Raw genomic sequence first — 19,499 nt, forward strand, 5'->3', positions numbered from 1 at the left:
CAGATAACTCAATATTGGTGCACAGTGTTCAATAATCTGGCACAATCTGCTACTTGAATAGTGTGCACACAGCGGCACGTTTTTCTTTTTGATGCACATTTGTGTAGCACTACCACTAAGCACTATCATGCTCTTTTAGGGGCACAGTTTTCTAAAGCGTTGGACAAAGTGCAGATGCGATACAAAAGTGGCGCAAAACTTTATAAATATATGTGTCGATCTCCGAAGACGTTCTTTTTGGTGCACAATTAGACAGAAAACTGGTGCAAGCATAATAATATGTCTGGGCCATTATTGGCAAGGAGAAGATGGAGAAGGAGAAGATGGTAAGATAAGTCACCAACCACAGAACACACATAAAAAAAATTCTTAAAGGATCACAGTAATTCTTAAGACATGGGCCACCCAGATATTTTAGCTGTTACCTTACCATTATAAAAATTAATGGTCAGCTGTAAAAAAATTTTGTGCATTTCTGAGACTAATTTGCCATGTATTAATTGATACTGATTCAAAATATTCAATGTCACAATATCTTGTGGTTCTTCTGGATTCCTCTTCACTCACAAAACGTTCCCTGGTTCAGGCCGCTCTTGACACCTTCCAGAGGCCAGGTAATCCAGCGTTCTTTACTTTTCCCAAGATAATAACTTGTCTTTATATCTATATGCGGTTAGAACAATGGTCCTGCAGCAGGAGACATCCAGGTATTATCCACATATTTGATTTTGCAGTTCTAGTATCATAGTATATAAGGCTGGAAAAAGACGCAAGTCCATCAAGTCCAACCTTTAAGAATTAAATAAATGTTTTATCCCTATAACCCGTGATATTTTTGCTCTCCAGAAAGTCATCCAGGCCCCTCTTGAACATGTACATAGAGTCCGCCATAACAACCTCCTGCGGCAGAGAGTTCCACAGTCTCACTGCTCTTACAGTAAAGAACCTTTGTCTATGTTGATGGTAGAATCGCCTCTCCTCTAGGCGTAGAGGATGCCCCCTTGTCCTGGTCACAGGCCGAGGTATAAAAAGATCTTTGGAGAGATCCTTGTACTGTCCGTTCAGGAATAATCCCAAATTTGTAATCTGTCAGTGTATTCTAGTCTCCCCATTCCCCTAATAATCCTGGTTGCTCTCCTCTGCACCCATTCCAGCTCTACTATATCCTTTTTATACACTGGTGCCCAAAACTGTAAACTTTATGGATTCTCATGAGAATTCACAATAAGGGTTTTATATCTAATAACAGAGGTCATGTTGATATTGATATCTGATAGAAACTTGCTATCCTTTTTCCTTTATGGTCCAGCTGGGGCCACTTCATGCAGTAAATCATGGCATGATACCAGAAGCTATCCAGACCAGCCAGCAAACTTACAACGTGTATGGACATTCTAATCTGGAAAATAGATCTTTTTAGAAAAACTGACAGCATGTAAAAGCCGAAAATAGGGAACTCTATGGGAAAAAAGACAGAGGCAATAAGTTAGAAGGCTGCTGGTTGACCTACAAGGAAACTTGGATACTGGCGCTTCGACAAGTCAACACATTATAAAATATAATTAATTTGAGAGTAGAGAGATGACAGAGACACATCAAGTGGAGGAAATATTGATGATATCATAAATCCAAATACCCTTCTCGGAAATCCAAACCTGCTCAGAGGTATCTGGTCCATCATTAACAGGCAATAGATATGAGCCTTCCTGTCACTGATCATAAAGTAATTGTCACACACAAAATGAGTTATGATAACAATGACCGTGCAAGAAGGAACAGCTGGTAACAGCATAACAATTCACTATAACGTCCACTTTTCTGGTAGCAATGGGATAACAAATTGCTTAAAAATACCAACATAAATATATTCAGCTCACCTCCGGCTTCATCCAATACTATAAGCTGGAGCACGGACAACTGTGTGGGAGCTAACAAATTGCTAACTGATCCAAGCACCATGGACAGATAGCATTGGGGAACAGCAATGTCCTTCAGTAATCTCCCACAGGAAAGTGAGGCGTGAGAATAGAACACAGGGGTCCAAAAAGAAAAGTCACAATGGTCCATAACTGTTGATTCTATCATGTCCAAGAGGTTATACTGTAGTTGACAGATCTGTAATGGGAAAAACGTGGTCAAAATTCTCTACTTTGTCTGCCCCATCCAGGTACAGAAAAAGTCAAATAAAGGCCAAATTGAGTCCCGTAGTTCCAAGACCAGCAATGGAAAACTGGAGGTCCTGGAGATCTGTGTAACCATATCTTTGTGTGTGCGTGTCTAGCAAGTAGTAGCAGGACTGTGAAAAATGAGCTTTTCTTCCTCCTTTGCAGCTCCTGCTTGTTCTCTGGGTGGGCCTGAAAAGCTTTCTGCTCTTTGCAATAAACTGTTGCACAGCCCCTCCCCTCTGCTCTGAGTAACTGCTGTAAGCATCCAACCAGAATCCTGATACAGCTCCTACTGTGGGAGGGGCTGTGGAAAAGCTCAGTGCAGAAAGCTCTTCAGGCTGAAAGAACCATCCAGAGCCCTTCCAAGATCCACATTGCTGGATTATAACTTCACATTTTACAGTCCTGTAACAATATACACAATGGTATGATCAAAGATATACAGAATCAATACCCAAGACTGTCTGCAGCATTGCGTGGCAAAAACTGCTGAAAAATGTCTTTAAGCTTGCTGTCAGGTGAAATATCCAACCAAATATAATATATAGAGTAACATAAGGACTGTGTAACTGTATTTGAAACTGACCAACCCTTTTGCTCATTTGGTGTTAAGCCACTCCTGAGTGCGTTTGTCTATTAAGAAGTTGTGCCAGATAGCTAAAGGACCAGCAATATACTCACTGGGTATTTTGTGTAGGTTCAAAAATGTGCACCCAAAAAATACATTTTTGATTCTAGCCTCAAAACGTGAATAATATTCCAATAAACTATCACACCACCTCCTGCCGCACTTAAGACCTAAAGCTGGAACTTTATAAAAGGGAACTGTATGGGAAGAGCTGCCAATATTATTCTCTCATAGATGTGCAGATGTTTCTCAGAGACTCTCAGAACTGGAGATGTGTGAGATGACTGGATCGGGAGGAGCTCAGGAATTTTTTGGACTTCCTGTTTATAAAGAAGAACACTACAAGTAGACCGTAAAGATAGAGATTTAGGAAGTGTTTATATACCAGAAAATAACGTAAAGATTCAATTATATATAGTTTCATAGTTTATACGGTTTAAAAAAAGACACTTGTCCATCAAGTTCAACACAGGCAGCCCCTGTAGGTTCCATAGGTTTGTTCTTAAGTTGAATTTGGATGTAAGTTGAAACTGTAGATTTTAGAATTGTAGATCCAGATCCCCAGTGACAATTGGAGTTTCAAACTTTTTTGCTGTAATTGGACCAAGGATTATCAATTTAACTTCATTACAGACAATTTACAGCTGATCATTGCAGTCTGGGACTAAAAAAACATCCAGAGAGCTTCACCAGTAAGTCGGCTGTGCTTAAGTAGGGGACCGCTTGTATATGACTAAGACATAAGTCCCATGGTAAGGCTAGTTGGCACATCAGATAGTTGATAAAGTATACACCATATAGCAATGATATACTGCAATTTCTCATACCATAATTATGAAGAGCACCAAAGAAGCTCAAGACTTTCCATGGCCCCAAGATACAACCACTTTGTTACAACCATGGCACGTTTGCCTCTCTAAAGAACTGCATGGAGGCAATAGGATTACACTGGCTGCTTTATAGGATCACTCCGGACTTGGCATTTCTAGAATTCAATACAAGTACGACATTCAGAATCTTTTAATAGGATTGCATTGCCTCTGTGAGCTCTACAACAGGACGGGTTCCACTATTGGCATTTACATTGATAAAACTACAGGACGTCCATTTGGCAGGGCACATATAAACCCAGCGTAGTTCTATATGATCGCAATTGTTTGCATATCATTTCACAATACCACATGCCTCCGTGGAACAACGCTTTTCATAAATGCAAAACTTTGCTGGGAACAATCCTCTGTAGGATTACACTGTACTCTACTGGAAACTGACATATGATTCCACTTTGGAGGCGAAAAGGGGGGAATATCCAGCTGAGGAGACCGAATTGGATCTCATTGTAGACGCATGCTGGCTTAACCCTTCATAGGGTTTGGCCGCACAATGAGCATGTACAATGCTTAAGGTGACGAAGCACCGAAAGGGTTAATACTTTGAGTAATATACCTGTCTATAAGACATTGTAATCCTGTCCTTGCTTCTGCATGATATGTCAGACATTGCATTGTGTACACAGGAGGGGGCTACATGCTGATCATGTCTTATATGAAGGCAGCAATATGAACAGCTAAGGCAGGAGCAGACTCAGTACTGGGGACACAGATATATGAATGGATCCCGTACACTCTATCACGTACAGAGGGGTGGGGAGAGACTCCTAAATGAAATGTGACATATCTATCAAAGCGATATCAACTTCACACACAGATTCATAGTGATGCAGGTGCCGACATTTCGAGGGATTGTCAATATCTACCCAATTGATATCCATATAATTTATTATAAACAAATTTTAATAGGATTTATAATAGAAAGAAAGTGAAACTCATGAGACTAAACCAGATACCAGTCTAAATCTCATTTCCTCCTGTAGTAGAAGGTCTCAGAATCTATACACAAGCGATCAAAGCTGACCTGACTTAACATCATTAGAAAACAGCCAAAAATGTTTGGTGCCCCTTTTAACGGACAAGGTCCTGAAGATCTTGGAGTCCAGTCCCCATTAGTTATCAATATGGAAATAAGTCAGTAAAGGTCACAACACTAAAGAGTTAAAAACTTGCAGGAGCATATTAGGAATAACACATAGATATACATGTTCTCTATCTTTAAAAACTAAAATTCTCCAACTAAGAAGGACACAGTTTTTCCACTTTTTAAAGGAAAACACTGCTCCAGGGACCAAGCGAGAAAAATTATACAGTGTATGGTGGTGTATGTCCAAAATCTGTCAGATCTAAATGACCTCTTGTGGAAAGTGAAGAGCAGAACAACTCAGGAACCAGTAGGCAAGAAGAGACTTATATAATACAAAATAAGCAGCTATAATAGTCATAACCCATCACTTATAATATCACAATAATACATATAACCGACTAGTACATGTTACACTGTTGTGTCCTACAATACACTACTAGCTATAACACACAAGTGATTACCAGTTACAATCAGTAAAGACTAGTAAATGTAACACAAGAGCAATCTATATAACATAAAAGTATAAGAGAACTGTAGCCTATAATACAGTAATATGTATGATGCACAAACAGTTATATATAGCCGTGTAGTATATAAATGTTACACATTATAAAAGCTTAAAACTAGTAATTAATACTCTGTTATTTATACAACAATCATATCATTTAACAGTATTGTAAACAAGTAACTATTACATGTCAGAAGCTTTAGGACTACTCATTGTAACAGACTAGTAACTATAGTGTTACAGCTGGAAGCTACAGTATAGGAGACTACATGTTAGAAATAATACTGCTCTATAGATCAGACTGGTAACTATAACACATGCAATCATGTCTTACACACCTATGGATACAAATAAAGGTAACAACCCCCCCACTAGTATACACTACTATATATACTAGTATATACCTAAAGACTAGTAACTACAAAGCACTGGTAGTTACAAATGGAAATTTTAATACACTGCTGGATACAATACAGCAAAAATACACTTGTCCAACCTATAATTGTACAGTGTTGATTTGTCATCATATAATAAGGGAAAATATAGAAGACAAGTAACTGCAATACATTCTAGATGCAGAACACTGAATACTATAATCAACTACCAGTAACAACTACAACACAGGTAGTAATAACACCAGAGCAATGCATCTGTTATAGACTAGTGGCTATAAAACATTCATAGCCTAAAAAGGTCACAGTAGTACAGAGCAGACATGTCAGCCATAACACGTTAGTTGTGTATAGAAAACACAGCACAACTAGTTACAGACCAATTGCACCCTGCTAGTAATGACACACTAGCAATGCTTATGTACACATGAGTATACACACTGTTAGCAATAACAGACACTTCTAGTAAGAACACATTAGCAAAGAATATATACAAGAGTATCCAATGACATATTGCTCTTCAATGGACAAGTAACTTTACTCCATTAGTTACTTATAACAAACTACTAGTAATAATATTGGTTATAGACAGGAACTCTGACGCGCTACTAGAAAATATATAGAAAATACGCTTAGGCTGAAAATATAAGTGGCTATGAACATAAGGTTATACTAATACTAGTTGTGACCTATCAGTAAATAATGTGAACACGTAGTTATAGACAATAGCTATGACACCATACTAGCATTCTCACACTAATGTATATACACAAGACAAGGAAGAAAGAAACGTAAGTGACTATAAACATGGATTAGACTACTAGTTACTATTACTAGTTGAGACTGCTAGTTATTACCTATTAGTAAATAATTTGACCAACTAGTTATAGAAAATAGCTAGACAAGACAAGTAAGAATTAAGCATAAGTGGCTACAAACAGTAGTAAGTACTAGTCCTATCCATTACATGATACTAGTTATAACCAAATAACTAGTTAACCACAAAAAATCGTACAAACAACTGCTGGCTATAAAAGATAACACTCGTGCTTATAAAATACTAGTGCTACTAGTTATAACCTACTAGTTATAAGCAGGAGTGATGGCATCCTTCAAGTATTATCACACTGGAGTATAAGACTAGTAAGAAGGAAACATAAGGGGCTGTACAGGTTGGTAAGTACTAGTCCTATCCATAACATGCTACTAGTTATAACATAACTGATCAGTTAACCAAACAATAACTAAAACAATTACTGTCTATAAAAGATTACAGCAGTGATTATACTAGTAGTTGTAGTAGTTGGACATCATATCCACTCCTGCACTGACTCCTGGTACATGTAACATACTAGTCCTGATATTCTATAGTATAACAGTATAGTATTACATAGCACGGCACTAGAGTGTCAGCTCTGCATACTACAGTGACTATAGTAGTAGTGAGGAGCCGGTTACCTCCGGGTAGCAGTCTTTAGCGAACACATGAAGCAGAGCCGTCTTCCCGCACTGAGTGTCCCCGACCACGACTATCTTACAGCGAGACATCTGCTTTTCCATTGTCTCCTCTGTGTCCTCAGCCCTCGGCTCCCTCATGGAGAGCCCCCCAGCCCAGTGGAAGAGAGCCCCCCGGTACAGTCCACACATGCACGGCGCTCCTCAGCCTCCCAACATCGCTCCTGCACTGCACAGCCCGACCAGCGGCGCCCCCGACCTGCCCGTGCCGGGGACACGCCTCCTAGCAGGGAGCCGCCAATGGCGAGCCGGACAGAGGTGCCCCGATTACCATAATAGGCGTGGTCTAGCGGCTTGATGAGATTGTGAATTGATGAGGATTATAGGTGCAGCCAGACATGAGGATGATACAGCGCGCTCACCTGCCCGGGCAAGCAGGGGTTAAAGCGCACAATACTGACTCCTGTACTAGAGAGCAGCCACTATATACAGCTAGATAACATAACAGTCACTATATACAGCTATATAGCATAACAGCCACTATATACAGCCTGATAGCATAACAGCCACTATATACAGCCTGATAGCATAACAGCCACTATATACATCTAGATAGCACAACAGCCACTATATACAGCTATATAGCATAACAGCCACTATATACAGTTAGATAGCACAGCGGGCAATGATCAGAGTGCTCACCTTTCCCCACTACCCCAAACCTAGTGCAGGCTTCTTCTTTACTCCTGTGTGTGTCAGCTGTACACAACAGCTGCCACACACAGAAGTACAGAAGAAGACTGCACTAGCTTTGGGGGAGTGGGGTTAGGTGAAAATTGTGGTAGCTTAGCCCCTATAATGCTCTCCTGGTGCTGCATAGGGGCAGACCTTGTGTTTGACACCAGTGATATATAGCCTGAAACACCACTGTGTGCTGTTTGTAGGACGCAAAATACGGACCATGGATCCATTGTTGATGTCCTCAGTGTGTAATCCGTCGCCACTGGGACAGTCAGTATGTCATCTGGATCCGCTAAGAAAAAAGAAGGCTGGAAAATGACTTCTTGCCCCAACATCTTGAAGGGTAATATGATTGTTTTACACAACAATTGGTTGGATGGCTCCATTGAAATGAATATGTTAGTGTGTGAAAAAAACGGATAGCACATGAACAAAAACATTTTTGTCCTTGAAGGCTTAAATCTATCTGTCCATGACATCACAACTGGGTAAATATGCAAATAAGTTTTCCAGGATGGGAAAAGGAAAAACACGCCTCTTTTGATACCTGGTAAGGCGGCCACCTTAACACCAAGTATGTCTATCTGGAAGCCTAATGACATGATGTGGGATTAAAACCAAACCAGTGTATCTATTCCAGAAGGAACAGACTCCCAACTGTAGACAGCAATGTTTTGATGTGGTTGCGTCTCTTTAGTACAGCGTAGGGAGCAGGTTTGGATAAATAAGAGGTTTTAGGGTTAGTTCTCCCTACACTGTACTGAATAGACACAACCAGGTCAAAACAGCGCCATCTACAGTTGGGAGTCTGTTCCTTCTGAAATAGATATACTGGTTTGGTTTTAATCCCACATCGCGTCATTAGGCTTCCTGAAAGTCATTCTTGATTTTATGGGGGCTGCCTACAAGCTAGCAAAAGGGGTGTGGTTTTCCTTTTCCCCATCCTGATCCAAATCTTATCCCCTAATCATAACTGGGTATCAGTCAGGTGAGCTGCTTTGACATAACTGGGGGGTTTAGGTCAGGTAAACTAAGATGATGTCATAAGCTGTTTCTCTCAAGTGAAAGGCTGTGACCTTACCCCTTTGGTTCTGTGACATCACAAATGGATTTCACTCGGATAGTGAAACTAGTATGACATCACAAGTTGATATCAGTCAGGAAGTCCTGGAATCCCATAGAAATAACATCTCAGCTGCAGTGACATCATCAAGGGGTTTCCGTCTACAAAAGTACTTTGAGGTCACACATGTTTTTCAGTCAGATAAGATGGTGTGATAGTTATGTTTTGTTTCTGACACCTTATAAGTGTATTAGTCATGAAGTTACGGTGACATCGCTATAGGGTTTCACTCAGTTAAAATGCTGTGTCATCGCAACCAGCAGGCATTAATGGTGGACTGGAACAGCAGTGAGGGAGTTTGTGCGGACCCCTAAATGAGGGAGTTTGTGGCTGACCACTCGCAGCCAAATCAAGTAACTATAATATCAACTACACAGTACTGGTACTCACAGTATAATCTATAAAACAGAGATAAATATATTATAGACTGTATACTACTAACAGCTTTAGTCAATACCTGGGGTGGGCAATTCAGTTTTCCCATGGGACCGCAAGAGAAATTGGGATGGTTTTAGAGGACTGGACTCAATCCTTAAACACAGATATCTGCTCTCCACAAACTAAGAGCACAGCTTTACAATCAACTGCAGAAAATACATATTAAAAAGCCCATTCCTTGCAAAAATCTCTGCATTGAGCATCAACCTCCTCCAGCATCGGGACACAACAAGGAGTCAACACAAAACATCTCATATCTAGTGATGAGCGAGTATACTCGTCCGAGCTTGATGCTCGGTCGAGTATTAGCATACTCGGACCGGCTCGTTGCTCGGACGAGTATTTGCCCTGCTCGATAACGAGCATTTAATAAAAAAAAAAAGAAGTGAAGAAGAGTAAAAAAATACAATTAAAACATTTAATTTAATCATTTAATTGAAGAAAACAGTGAAAGAACACAGTGCAGAATAGATTGCAGATGTTCGGGAACATCTGCGATCTGTTCCGGAGACACGCGTGCAGAACAGTGTTCTCCGCAATAGTATTTGAAGAACAATATGTGTGAAGAACAACTTGCAGATGTTGTCTCCGGAACAGATCGCAGTTGTTCCCGAACATCTGCAATCTGTTCTGCACTGTGTTCTTTCAATGTGCTCGTTCAGTTTGTAATTTTACAGAAAAATGCTCGGGTCTCCCATTGATTTCAATGGGGCTCGTTACTTGAAACGAGCACTCGAGCATTGGGAAATGTTCGGCTCGAGTAACGAGCACCCGAGCATTTTAGTGCTCGCTCATCTCTACTCATATCAACTCCACCACCGCAAGTAGCACAAGTGGACCAAGAACAGACCTGGAGGTCTCCAAAGCCATCAGGCAGTCAAGAAGCCAACAAGTATCATGGGCATCCAGCACCAGACTAGCGATGCCTCAGAGGGTTGGCGTTTGGGTGCAAGGGTGGGCAATCAGGCCGGGGAGCTAAATTTTTTCAACAAGCTCACGCATGCCTGTCAGAGAAAGTTAGAGGGCTAGATGTGGTCCATGGACCGTACAATGCACAGGTCTGGTCTATACTGTATTCAAATAGAGAAGATATTCTATGGTTTGATCAATATTAAGTAAAGAATCAGGGTCAAGGGGCGGCCATTTGAGCACATTGAAGGCCCCAATGCCCTCCACTTCCTCTACTTTATGGTTCTGGTGCTGTATTTCTGTACGAGGCACAGTTCTGGTGCAGAATTTTTGATGGAGCTTGGTCCTGGTTCTGTATTTCTAGTACTGTATTTGTTTACAGAACCCATTTTGGTGCTGTATTTCAATATACATCCTTAATTTCTGGACAGAACCCAAATCTTGAAATATATTAAGGTAAAAAGCCTGTTGTCCAAAACTCATGGACAACATGGCATAGCATATTGTGTTATTTCACATAGCAGAAACCCCATTTAAGTCAATAATATTTGTCAATGCTCAACTGATGTTCCCAGAAGAGACATGAACCCAGCTTTATAATTAGAATTTTAAAGGAATGTTATTTTGTATTATTTGACTTGGTAGATGGAAGTTGTCCATTTGGGGTCATGGATGATTGATGTAAGTTAAATTTATTTCCAACAATCTGACAATTTTGGGTCAGAGGCTTATAGATTTTGGCAACTGGGAATGATTAGAGCTGTACCTGTGTGGCCATGATAATGTGATTATACATTATTATATAGGATTTTCTTCCTAATCTCAGCAGAATCCAGTTAGAATGATCCTGTCTAGTCTCAAGAGAAAGGTTACACTGGTTCTATCACAAAGTATGGGGTAAGGCAAACATCATAAAGCCAAGGTTGCTCATATTATAATCACCTTGGACTGAAGTTACTGTTTCCATATGCTATGGTAGGTAGGACATATGGAAGTAATAGAAGTGGGTTTTGGGATCAGAAGATCCCTCTAAATTGTCCGTAGATGTCAACATTTAGTCAACAACCTTATGGATAATCAACCATTACAGTAACACCTTGAGCAACATACCAGACTATTATTAAGTCAGGTAATGGCTGTATAATTACACACACTTGGGTCATAGGACCTGTGCAATGTTTTCCATAGTAATCCCATAAATTTACGTCTTAATCCTTTCCAAATGTCATTGTCTATCCTTATCAGTAAAGGGCTTTTTCGTGATACACATTGTTGATGGCATTTATATCAGACCAGTGGGGGTCCTTCAATGTGGAGTGAATATGACTAAGCTGTGAAACCCTGCACAGTGTGCTTTGTAAATCTGGAATTCACAATCATTATTGATCCAATGGCCACATTGTCATGCCACTCAACTTCAAGAGTCTGTGCTAGTAACCAGCAAATGCCGCCCCTGAAGTACCCTAAATACCACCCCAGAAACCAAATACTGCTTTCAGACAATGGGGTAGATTTACTTACCCGATCCTGTCGCGTTGCCGCGGTGTGCTGTCTGAAGAGGATTCGGGTCCAGCGCAATTCACTAACATCGTGCGTCCGAGTTCCTGCATGTGTGACTGCTGCGCAGAGGTCCGCCGGAGTTCACCTGCTTCTTCCTGGTGCATGTGAGTGCTTGATCTTGCGTCACAAATCCTCTTTTAAATTCTGCGGTTTGTTCGAATTCGTCGCGTTGTCCAACGGCCACGCACCCCAATTTCTGTCACTTGCAAGCCGGCATCGATGCGGCAAAATCCGATCACCTGCGCCAAAATCCTGGGGCAATACGCCACAAAATGGAAATATTCTGGAAACCCAACAAAAGTGGGGCTATCAGACCCTTAGTAAGTAAGCCCCAATAACTAATACAGACCACAACACCAGACAATAAATATAAGAGACCTCACAATAGACAAATAAAAATAATGGAGACCACAGAGCAGATAGTAATAATGGAGACCACCCAGAGCAGCAAAAATTAATATTGGAAACCACAGAGCAGAAAGTAATAATAGAGAGCAGGCAGAGCAGCATATAATAATAATGGGGAGAGAATACAATAGTCACCCACGTCGTCGATGGTGCGGGACACAACTTAGAAAGAAGGTTGTGTACCCCTGATGTAGACAGTACATAATGTGAACAACGATGGGTGCAGTGCTTACTAGTCGCAGAGCCAATAAAGTTATGGTTGCAGAAAGTGACAATATTGAGAGTAAAACTGCATAAAACTGCTTCATTATTTTAAAATTATTTTCTTAATTTTGAAAACCATGCATCTGTTTTCTTCAAAAGCTAAGGTGTGATCTACACACCTCACCCTCCCATAGCGATCTTCAGAATTTCACTTAAGAATTTCTTTACATACTAAATGTCACAGTCCATCTCTCACCCTTCCCTTCTGTTTTGTATAGTCAATGTGAATATATATTTAGAAACGTCTTGTAAAAGGTGCACAAACCACCACATTTTCATTTTTGAAGACCTTAAAGAGTATTTTAAGGGCTGAGGAAGATGCATATATTATGAATATGTGTTGTATGGGGGTATTTCTGGCTTTTCGAGCCCCCTATACACAGAGTATCTACACATCTTAATGCTGATCATAGATATAAGATAGGTGGTTGAATGCATATTAGGCCAAAAGCTATCTCTTCCGTTCTCCCTGTGCAGATACACACATGGATCTGAATTTGCATAGTGTGATAGTGTAGAAGCTGGTGCCAGATACTTCCAGCTGTGGTTTATCACTTTAAGATCAAAAAGATCTGGGAGTTGAAATTCCCTTGCCTGCTCCTTATCTATCCAAACATCTGCACCCATTGAAAGACTTGGGACATCCATGATAGGTTCAAATGACACTAATCTAATTATATGGCCAGTTTAAGTCCCTAAGAGTCCACTCATTTGGACACATTTAGGCTGTGAAATCCGGTAGGCCTGACTTCATCATAACTGAACTTCATAGTGGACTACTGCGGATCTACACACCCATAGCATCAGTTCAGTATTGTACAGTAGTAAATCCACAGTTAGTCTGGAACTATAATGGCCATGACAAGTCACGAGAACATAGACTGTAGTATGAAAGTGGTATATCAAGTGGTCTAAACTATCTACATCCCTGCATGGCTGGGCAGCAGGGGCGTAACTACAGGGGTAGCAGCCATAGCAGCCGTTTTGGGGCCCGCAGTGTCAGGGGGCCCCGTCATCCGACCTTACACAATAAAGAATGGAGGATGTGCACCATTATATCTATATTGTACTGCCCATTGTCCAGAATAGTATGTATATAACATATACTGTGAGGTATATATGCAGTATCTGTGATGTGTATATGGTGTCTGTAAACACTATATGTGAGTATGTTGCATATGGCACTGTACGTGTGTGTATATGCTGTGTGTGTACATGAGTATATTTATACTTGATTGTAACTTGCATGTGTGTATACTAATATGTATATTTTTTAAGTGGGAAGGGGGGCCCCATGCAGTAGCCTGCTAGGGGGCCCTGTCTTTCCTAGTTACGCCACTGCTTGGCAGATATGCTAATCTAGGCTCTAGGCAAACTAGATAATAACCCCTGTAACAGCAGCTATGCTGGTCATCACCCAACTTGACAGGATTATATTTTTTGTTGTTGTTGTTTTAGTGGGGCATAAATCTTTAAACTAGTTTTGAAGAAGAAAAGTTTTTAGGTGAGTATGCATCTTTTTGTCAATTTTGGTGTCATTAGGGAAAAGCAGAGTAGCCAGCTCAACCAGCTTTCTGCATTCTGTGCATTAGTAATATAAAACCACCACCATCCCCTCTCCTGCTGACTCACTAATGGTCATTATGAACCCCCCTCTGGGAACAAGCTGCTTCCCCTCCCCCATCACAACTACAGGGATCCAAGCACATGTGCCTAAAGTATCGCTATGAAAACTTTCAGGAGTTTCAGTAGTAGTAAAACTGATGGGAAAAACCAGAATCCAATCTTTGGATGTAAGAAATATTCTTGTAGAATGAGATGACTGAGATTTATCTAAACATTGTGCAATAAACTTAACAATAAAAATTATTGAAGATGTATAACAGCACAGAGCAGTGATATTTGTGATATATCCCTTATGGAGCCTGTGTAATTTCTATACAGAAGTTCCCAGGCCATGATATCTTACAGACACAAGAAGTGGCTAATGTTTTTAATATATGACATTTAGACGCATTTTTAATAAAGCCCAATGCAGTGAAATGACCTCTACAATAAAGGTTCAAGCGCTGTTCTATAATAATAAGCTTTACAGAGACATAATACAGCACCCATAGAGAATTATATGGTAATATTGTACAGAGATCTTCCAAGATTCACTTTACCAAATTTTTAAAAGATTCGCCGCAGATCCAAAAGTATTCACTCCAAAGCAATATTTTTCCAATTGCCCCAAAATTGGTAGTCCATGAAAACACTAATTTAATAATATAATAAGAATTCCTTTCTTTATACAGCGCACACAGATTACACAGCACTGCACAGAGCTGCCAAATCAGTCCCTGTCCGCAATGGGGCGCACAATCTAATCAACCTACCAGTATGTTTTTGGAGTGTGGGAGGAAACCGGAGGACTCTTTGCAGATGTTGACCTAGATGGGACGTAAACCCAGGATTTTTCATGAAAAGCCCCTATCTCTCTTTGTTCATTTTTTTTATTGTTTTTTTTTTTTACCTTTTTCCATCACCCAATTCCCCTCCCTAGTCTCTGCAGTAGTTGCCCCAGTTTTAGAAAATTAGTTTGAAGCAAAGCAGAAAAGATTAGGCTTATGTAGGAAGACGTTGACATTTGTTGGATGCTCGGGTCACAGGTGCCATATGGCCACAGTGCTAACCAGTGAGCCATGCTATGGCATCATATAGACCACTCAGGAGCGGATTAAGACTGCTATGGGCTCTGGGCTGTATGAATATTATAGCCCCTACGAGACTAGAATCACTTCCTACATGTAATAATAATAATTCCTTTATTTAAATAGTGCACTCAGAGCTTGCCAAATCGGTCCCTGTCCCCAATGGGGCTCACAATCTACCAGTATGTTTTGTTGGAGTGTCGGAGGAAACTGGAGGACCCGGAGGAAACCCACGCAAACACAAAGAGAACATACAAGCTCTTTGCAGATGGTGACCCTGGGACTTGAGCCCAGGTCCCCAGTGCTGCAAGGCTGTAGTGTAGTGCTAACCACTAAGCCACCATGCTGCCCTATGGTACTAGAATCAAGGTTCTTGGTGAATGGAGGATGAGTCCCTTCTGCCTACTTTCAATATGAGGTTTCAGAACCTTTGGAGGACCTTCAAAGGTTTTGAAATGGCTCTTGTGTACATGTGTATTGAAAACATGAACAGATGTAGATTTAGTGGGTGGTTTTGGTGGCCTTAGCCCCCCTAGAAGGCTTGGACCCCGGCCTACCACCCAAATTGCCTTATTATAATCCCCTACTGAGAGCACCAACACTATAGAGTGCCTATAGCTTCAAAGTACTCAACTCACGACTCTGATGAGTGCATCTGGCATCCATATTAACACAACCAAGCTTAATAATATAATCATTTTACCCATTACTTTGATTTGTTCACAGCAAAATGCAAATCGTTTTTTGAAAAATTAGTTTTGCTGAAAAAAATTCTACAGATAATGAGCAAAAAAAAGTTTAAAAAGCTTTTAGCCTAAGAAAAATAATGACTTTAATTGACAGTAAATAAAAATACAGCTAAAGTAATTAACATTTTCGCTTATGAAATGAAGCATATGCGAGTACAACAAAGAATACCAAGAATGGAAAAAATCTATAGGTTATACCAGTATTTACTAGCAACATGTATGGAGGGCTAATCACACTTTTGGCACATGTTTTTTTAACAGAGTTTTTTTTTAGTGCTGTTTTTACAGTGGGGCTATTTGTTTGGAGGTTTTACTATCTCTTTTAGGCAAATTCTCCAATCTATGCAAGCTAGAAACAAGACCACACCCTCTTATAGTAATCCCAAACATGACACACCCACAATTCAGAAAATTAGTGTAAGGCTGCATTCAAACATTACGGTTAACTTTTAGAAACAAAAGTCACCCGGAATGGGGAGGAGCCTGGGGCCATTGCATATGCGACTAGTAATGAGCATGTGTTTTGCATTGTTTATATACAAAAATATGTGGTGCTTGTTACTGATCCTATGTATTTCAATTGGAACACATATGCAATCGGTCTAAGCCATTGGCGGCAAACGTTTTAGACACCGAGTGCCCAAACTACAACCAAAACCGACATATTTTTCGCAAAGTGCCGATGCAACAATTTAAGCAGTAACTTATTACTCCCTGCTCTGTCATAGGTTTAAATTGTATAGGCACCTGAGGACACCAATACAGTAGAAAGAAGGAGAAGAAGTTTGGATCATTATTGTAGCTTCCTACTAGGGTCCTGGGCTGCCTGTGACTGCAAGAGACCTTGAGTCCTGTCTGGCGAACCCTGCCCTGGGGTGATGGCAAGGGTGCCCATATAGAGGGCTCTGAGTGCCACCTCTGGCACCCGTGCCATAGGTTCGCCACCACTGGTCTAAGTCCTTCCCCATTCTGGTTGACTTTTGTTTCTAAATGCAAGTCAACCGTAACTTGTGAACACAGCCTAAGAGGTGCAAACGTGCCAAAAGTTGTACATATTGCTGTACAAATAGCAGTGCAACAAAATAAAAATAATTCCAGCACAAAAAACTTTCCCAAAACCTTCACTAAAACAAACATTAATTGTAGTAGTGATGTTATATTCTAAAATTGCTTTACATAGAAATCCAGAATCCACAAGAGAAAGGTCACCAAGCTGAACCTTTGCTTCTTTGGTTCTATAGAAACTGAGCAGAAAAAAACAGACCACATGCAGTGTTCACACTTGCTAATATGCACAGTGTTAAAGTCAGTCTCCATTATCTAGCTTCAGGTTGCCAGCTGTTCGGATGGGGGTCACTTAACCCCTTCACGACTTGGCCTTTTTTAGTTTTTTCACTTCCATTTTTCACTCCCCACCTTCAAAAATCTATAACTTTTTTATTTTTCCACATAAAGAGCTCTGTTATGGCTTATTTTCTGCATAACAAATTGCACTTCGTAGTGACGGTATTCAATATTCCATGGCGCGTACTGGGAAGCGGGAAAAAAATTCCAAATGCAGTGAAAATGGTGAAAAAACACATTTGCAACACTTTCTTGTGGGCTTGGATTTTACAGCTTTCACTGTGTGCCACAAATGACATGTCTAATTTATTCTTTGGGTCGGTACGATCACGTGGATACCAAATTTGTATAGGTTTTATAATGTTTTCATACATTTAAAAAAATTAAAACCTCCTGTACAAAATTTTTTTTTTTGATTTTGCCATCTTCTGGCGGCAATAACTTTTTCATACTTTGGTGTACGAAGCTGTGGGTGGTGTCATTTTTTGCGACTTTTGATGGCGTTTTCATTGCTATCATTTCTAGGACTGTGTGACCTTTTGATCACTTTTTATTAATTTTTTTATATTTTCCAAAATGGCAAAAAAATGTCAATTTTGACTTTGGACGCTATTTTCCGTTACGAGGTTAAACGCAGTGAAAAACCGTAATTATATTTTGATAGATTGGACATTTTCGGACGCGGCGATACCTAATGTGTTTATGATTTTTACTGTTTATTAATATTAATATCAGTTCTAGGGAAAGGGGGGTGATTTGAATTTTGAGGTTTTTTTATTATAATTTTTCTTTTTTAAACTTTTTTTTACTTTTACTATTTTTCAGACTCCCTAGGGTACTTTAACCCTAGGTTGTCTGATCGATCCTACCATATACTGCCATACTGCAATATGGCAGTATATTGGGATTTTACTCCTCATTCATTACAATGTGCTGATAGCACATTGTAATGAATGGGTTAAAACGAGACTGCTTCGGGCCTTCGTGAGACCCGAAGCTGTCATGGCAACGGATCACCACTCCCTGTGACGTCATCGGGGAGCGGCAAACCGCTGCAAGATGGCGGCGCCCATGCGGCGCCATCTTTTTGGAGCCTCCGGCAGCATTGCCGGCGGCGATTGCCGTGAAAGCACCCGCGATCGGTGCTAGCACCGATCGCGGGTGTTACCGGTAAGCCTTTGCTGCAATATGCAGCAAAGACTTACCGGCTATGGAGAGGGCTCGGCCCGCGAGCCCTCTCCATGTACCGGGACCCGGCGCGTGCCGTACTAGTACTAGCGCGTCGGGAAAGGGTTAAAGAATGGCTGGACCATTGTACAAGTCACCTTCGGTGTCACCCCTTCATCCCCATAGATTGTAAGCTCTTGTGAGCAGAGCCCTCATTTCTATTGTTTCACCTGATTATGTTATTACCCTGTAATGTCTTGTTTTATTTGTATATGTACCCCATGATCTGTACATCACTGCAGAATAGGATGGCGCTATATGAATAAAGCTTTTTTAATTATTGTTATTTTTTGCTGTCATAAGATATATTACAAGTTTTTATGTATTCATTTCTTCCATTGATTTATGTAAAGTTGGTTCGAAAGTTACCATATTTTTCGCACTATAAGGCGCACAAAAATTCTTTGATTTGCTCAGAAAAGTCCAGTGCGCCTTATATATGAACCAGACAACAGCTGCCTTGAACTGTGCACAGGTCTGCCACCTGCTGGTCATTCATCCTTATAATCAGGTGCGCCTTATATAGGAACTTAAATGTTTTAGCAGGCATTTATTGATGGTGCTCCTTATAATCCGGTGTGCTTTATAATCCGAAAAATACAGTAATGACTTGTACATATTGGAAAGAACCTTTCTGTATTGTAAAGAACATTGGAGACAGTAAGTTTCATCCCGGACAATTATTTATATGTCCATGTGATTGTAGTCTTACGATGATTTCACAACGGCCGGTTTGTTTTGTTTTGATAATGTCACAATATACTACAATGTACTTCATGTGCTTAGTCTATTTTCTATTGTTATATCACAATTGTTATTGTACTTACTCCTTGGGTGTGTTCTGTGAACATACCACAATATTTCAAAATCATTACACCAAAGGTCCAGCTAAAGACAACACCCACTGTCCTGCAAGTT

At 40.3% G+C, this 19,499-nt stretch overlaps 1 protein-coding gene across 1 annotated transcript in view; it reads right to left on the reverse strand.

Moving 5' to 3' along the window:
* The window catches only part of RND2 (Rho family GTPase 2), a 61,612-nt gene extending 54,227 nt beyond the window's left edge, over window positions 1-7,385 (reverse strand). Inside the window, exon 1 of the mRNA XM_072111783.1 lies at window positions 7,129-7,385. Within this exon, the coding sequence (XP_071967884.1) occupies window positions 7,129-7,317 (189 nt within the window). The 5' untranslated portion in view covers window positions 7,318-7,385. The remainder of the gene's footprint in view (window positions 1-7,128) is intronic.
* Between the last annotated feature and the right edge of the window lie 12,114 nt (window positions 7,386-19,499).

The sequence above is a fragment of the Engystomops pustulosus genome, chromosome 6, assembly GCF_040894005.1.
Source record: "Engystomops pustulosus chromosome 6, aEngPut4.maternal, whole genome shotgun sequence".
Taxonomy (NCBI): Eukaryota; Metazoa; Chordata; class Amphibia; order Anura; family Leptodactylidae; genus Engystomops; species Engystomops pustulosus.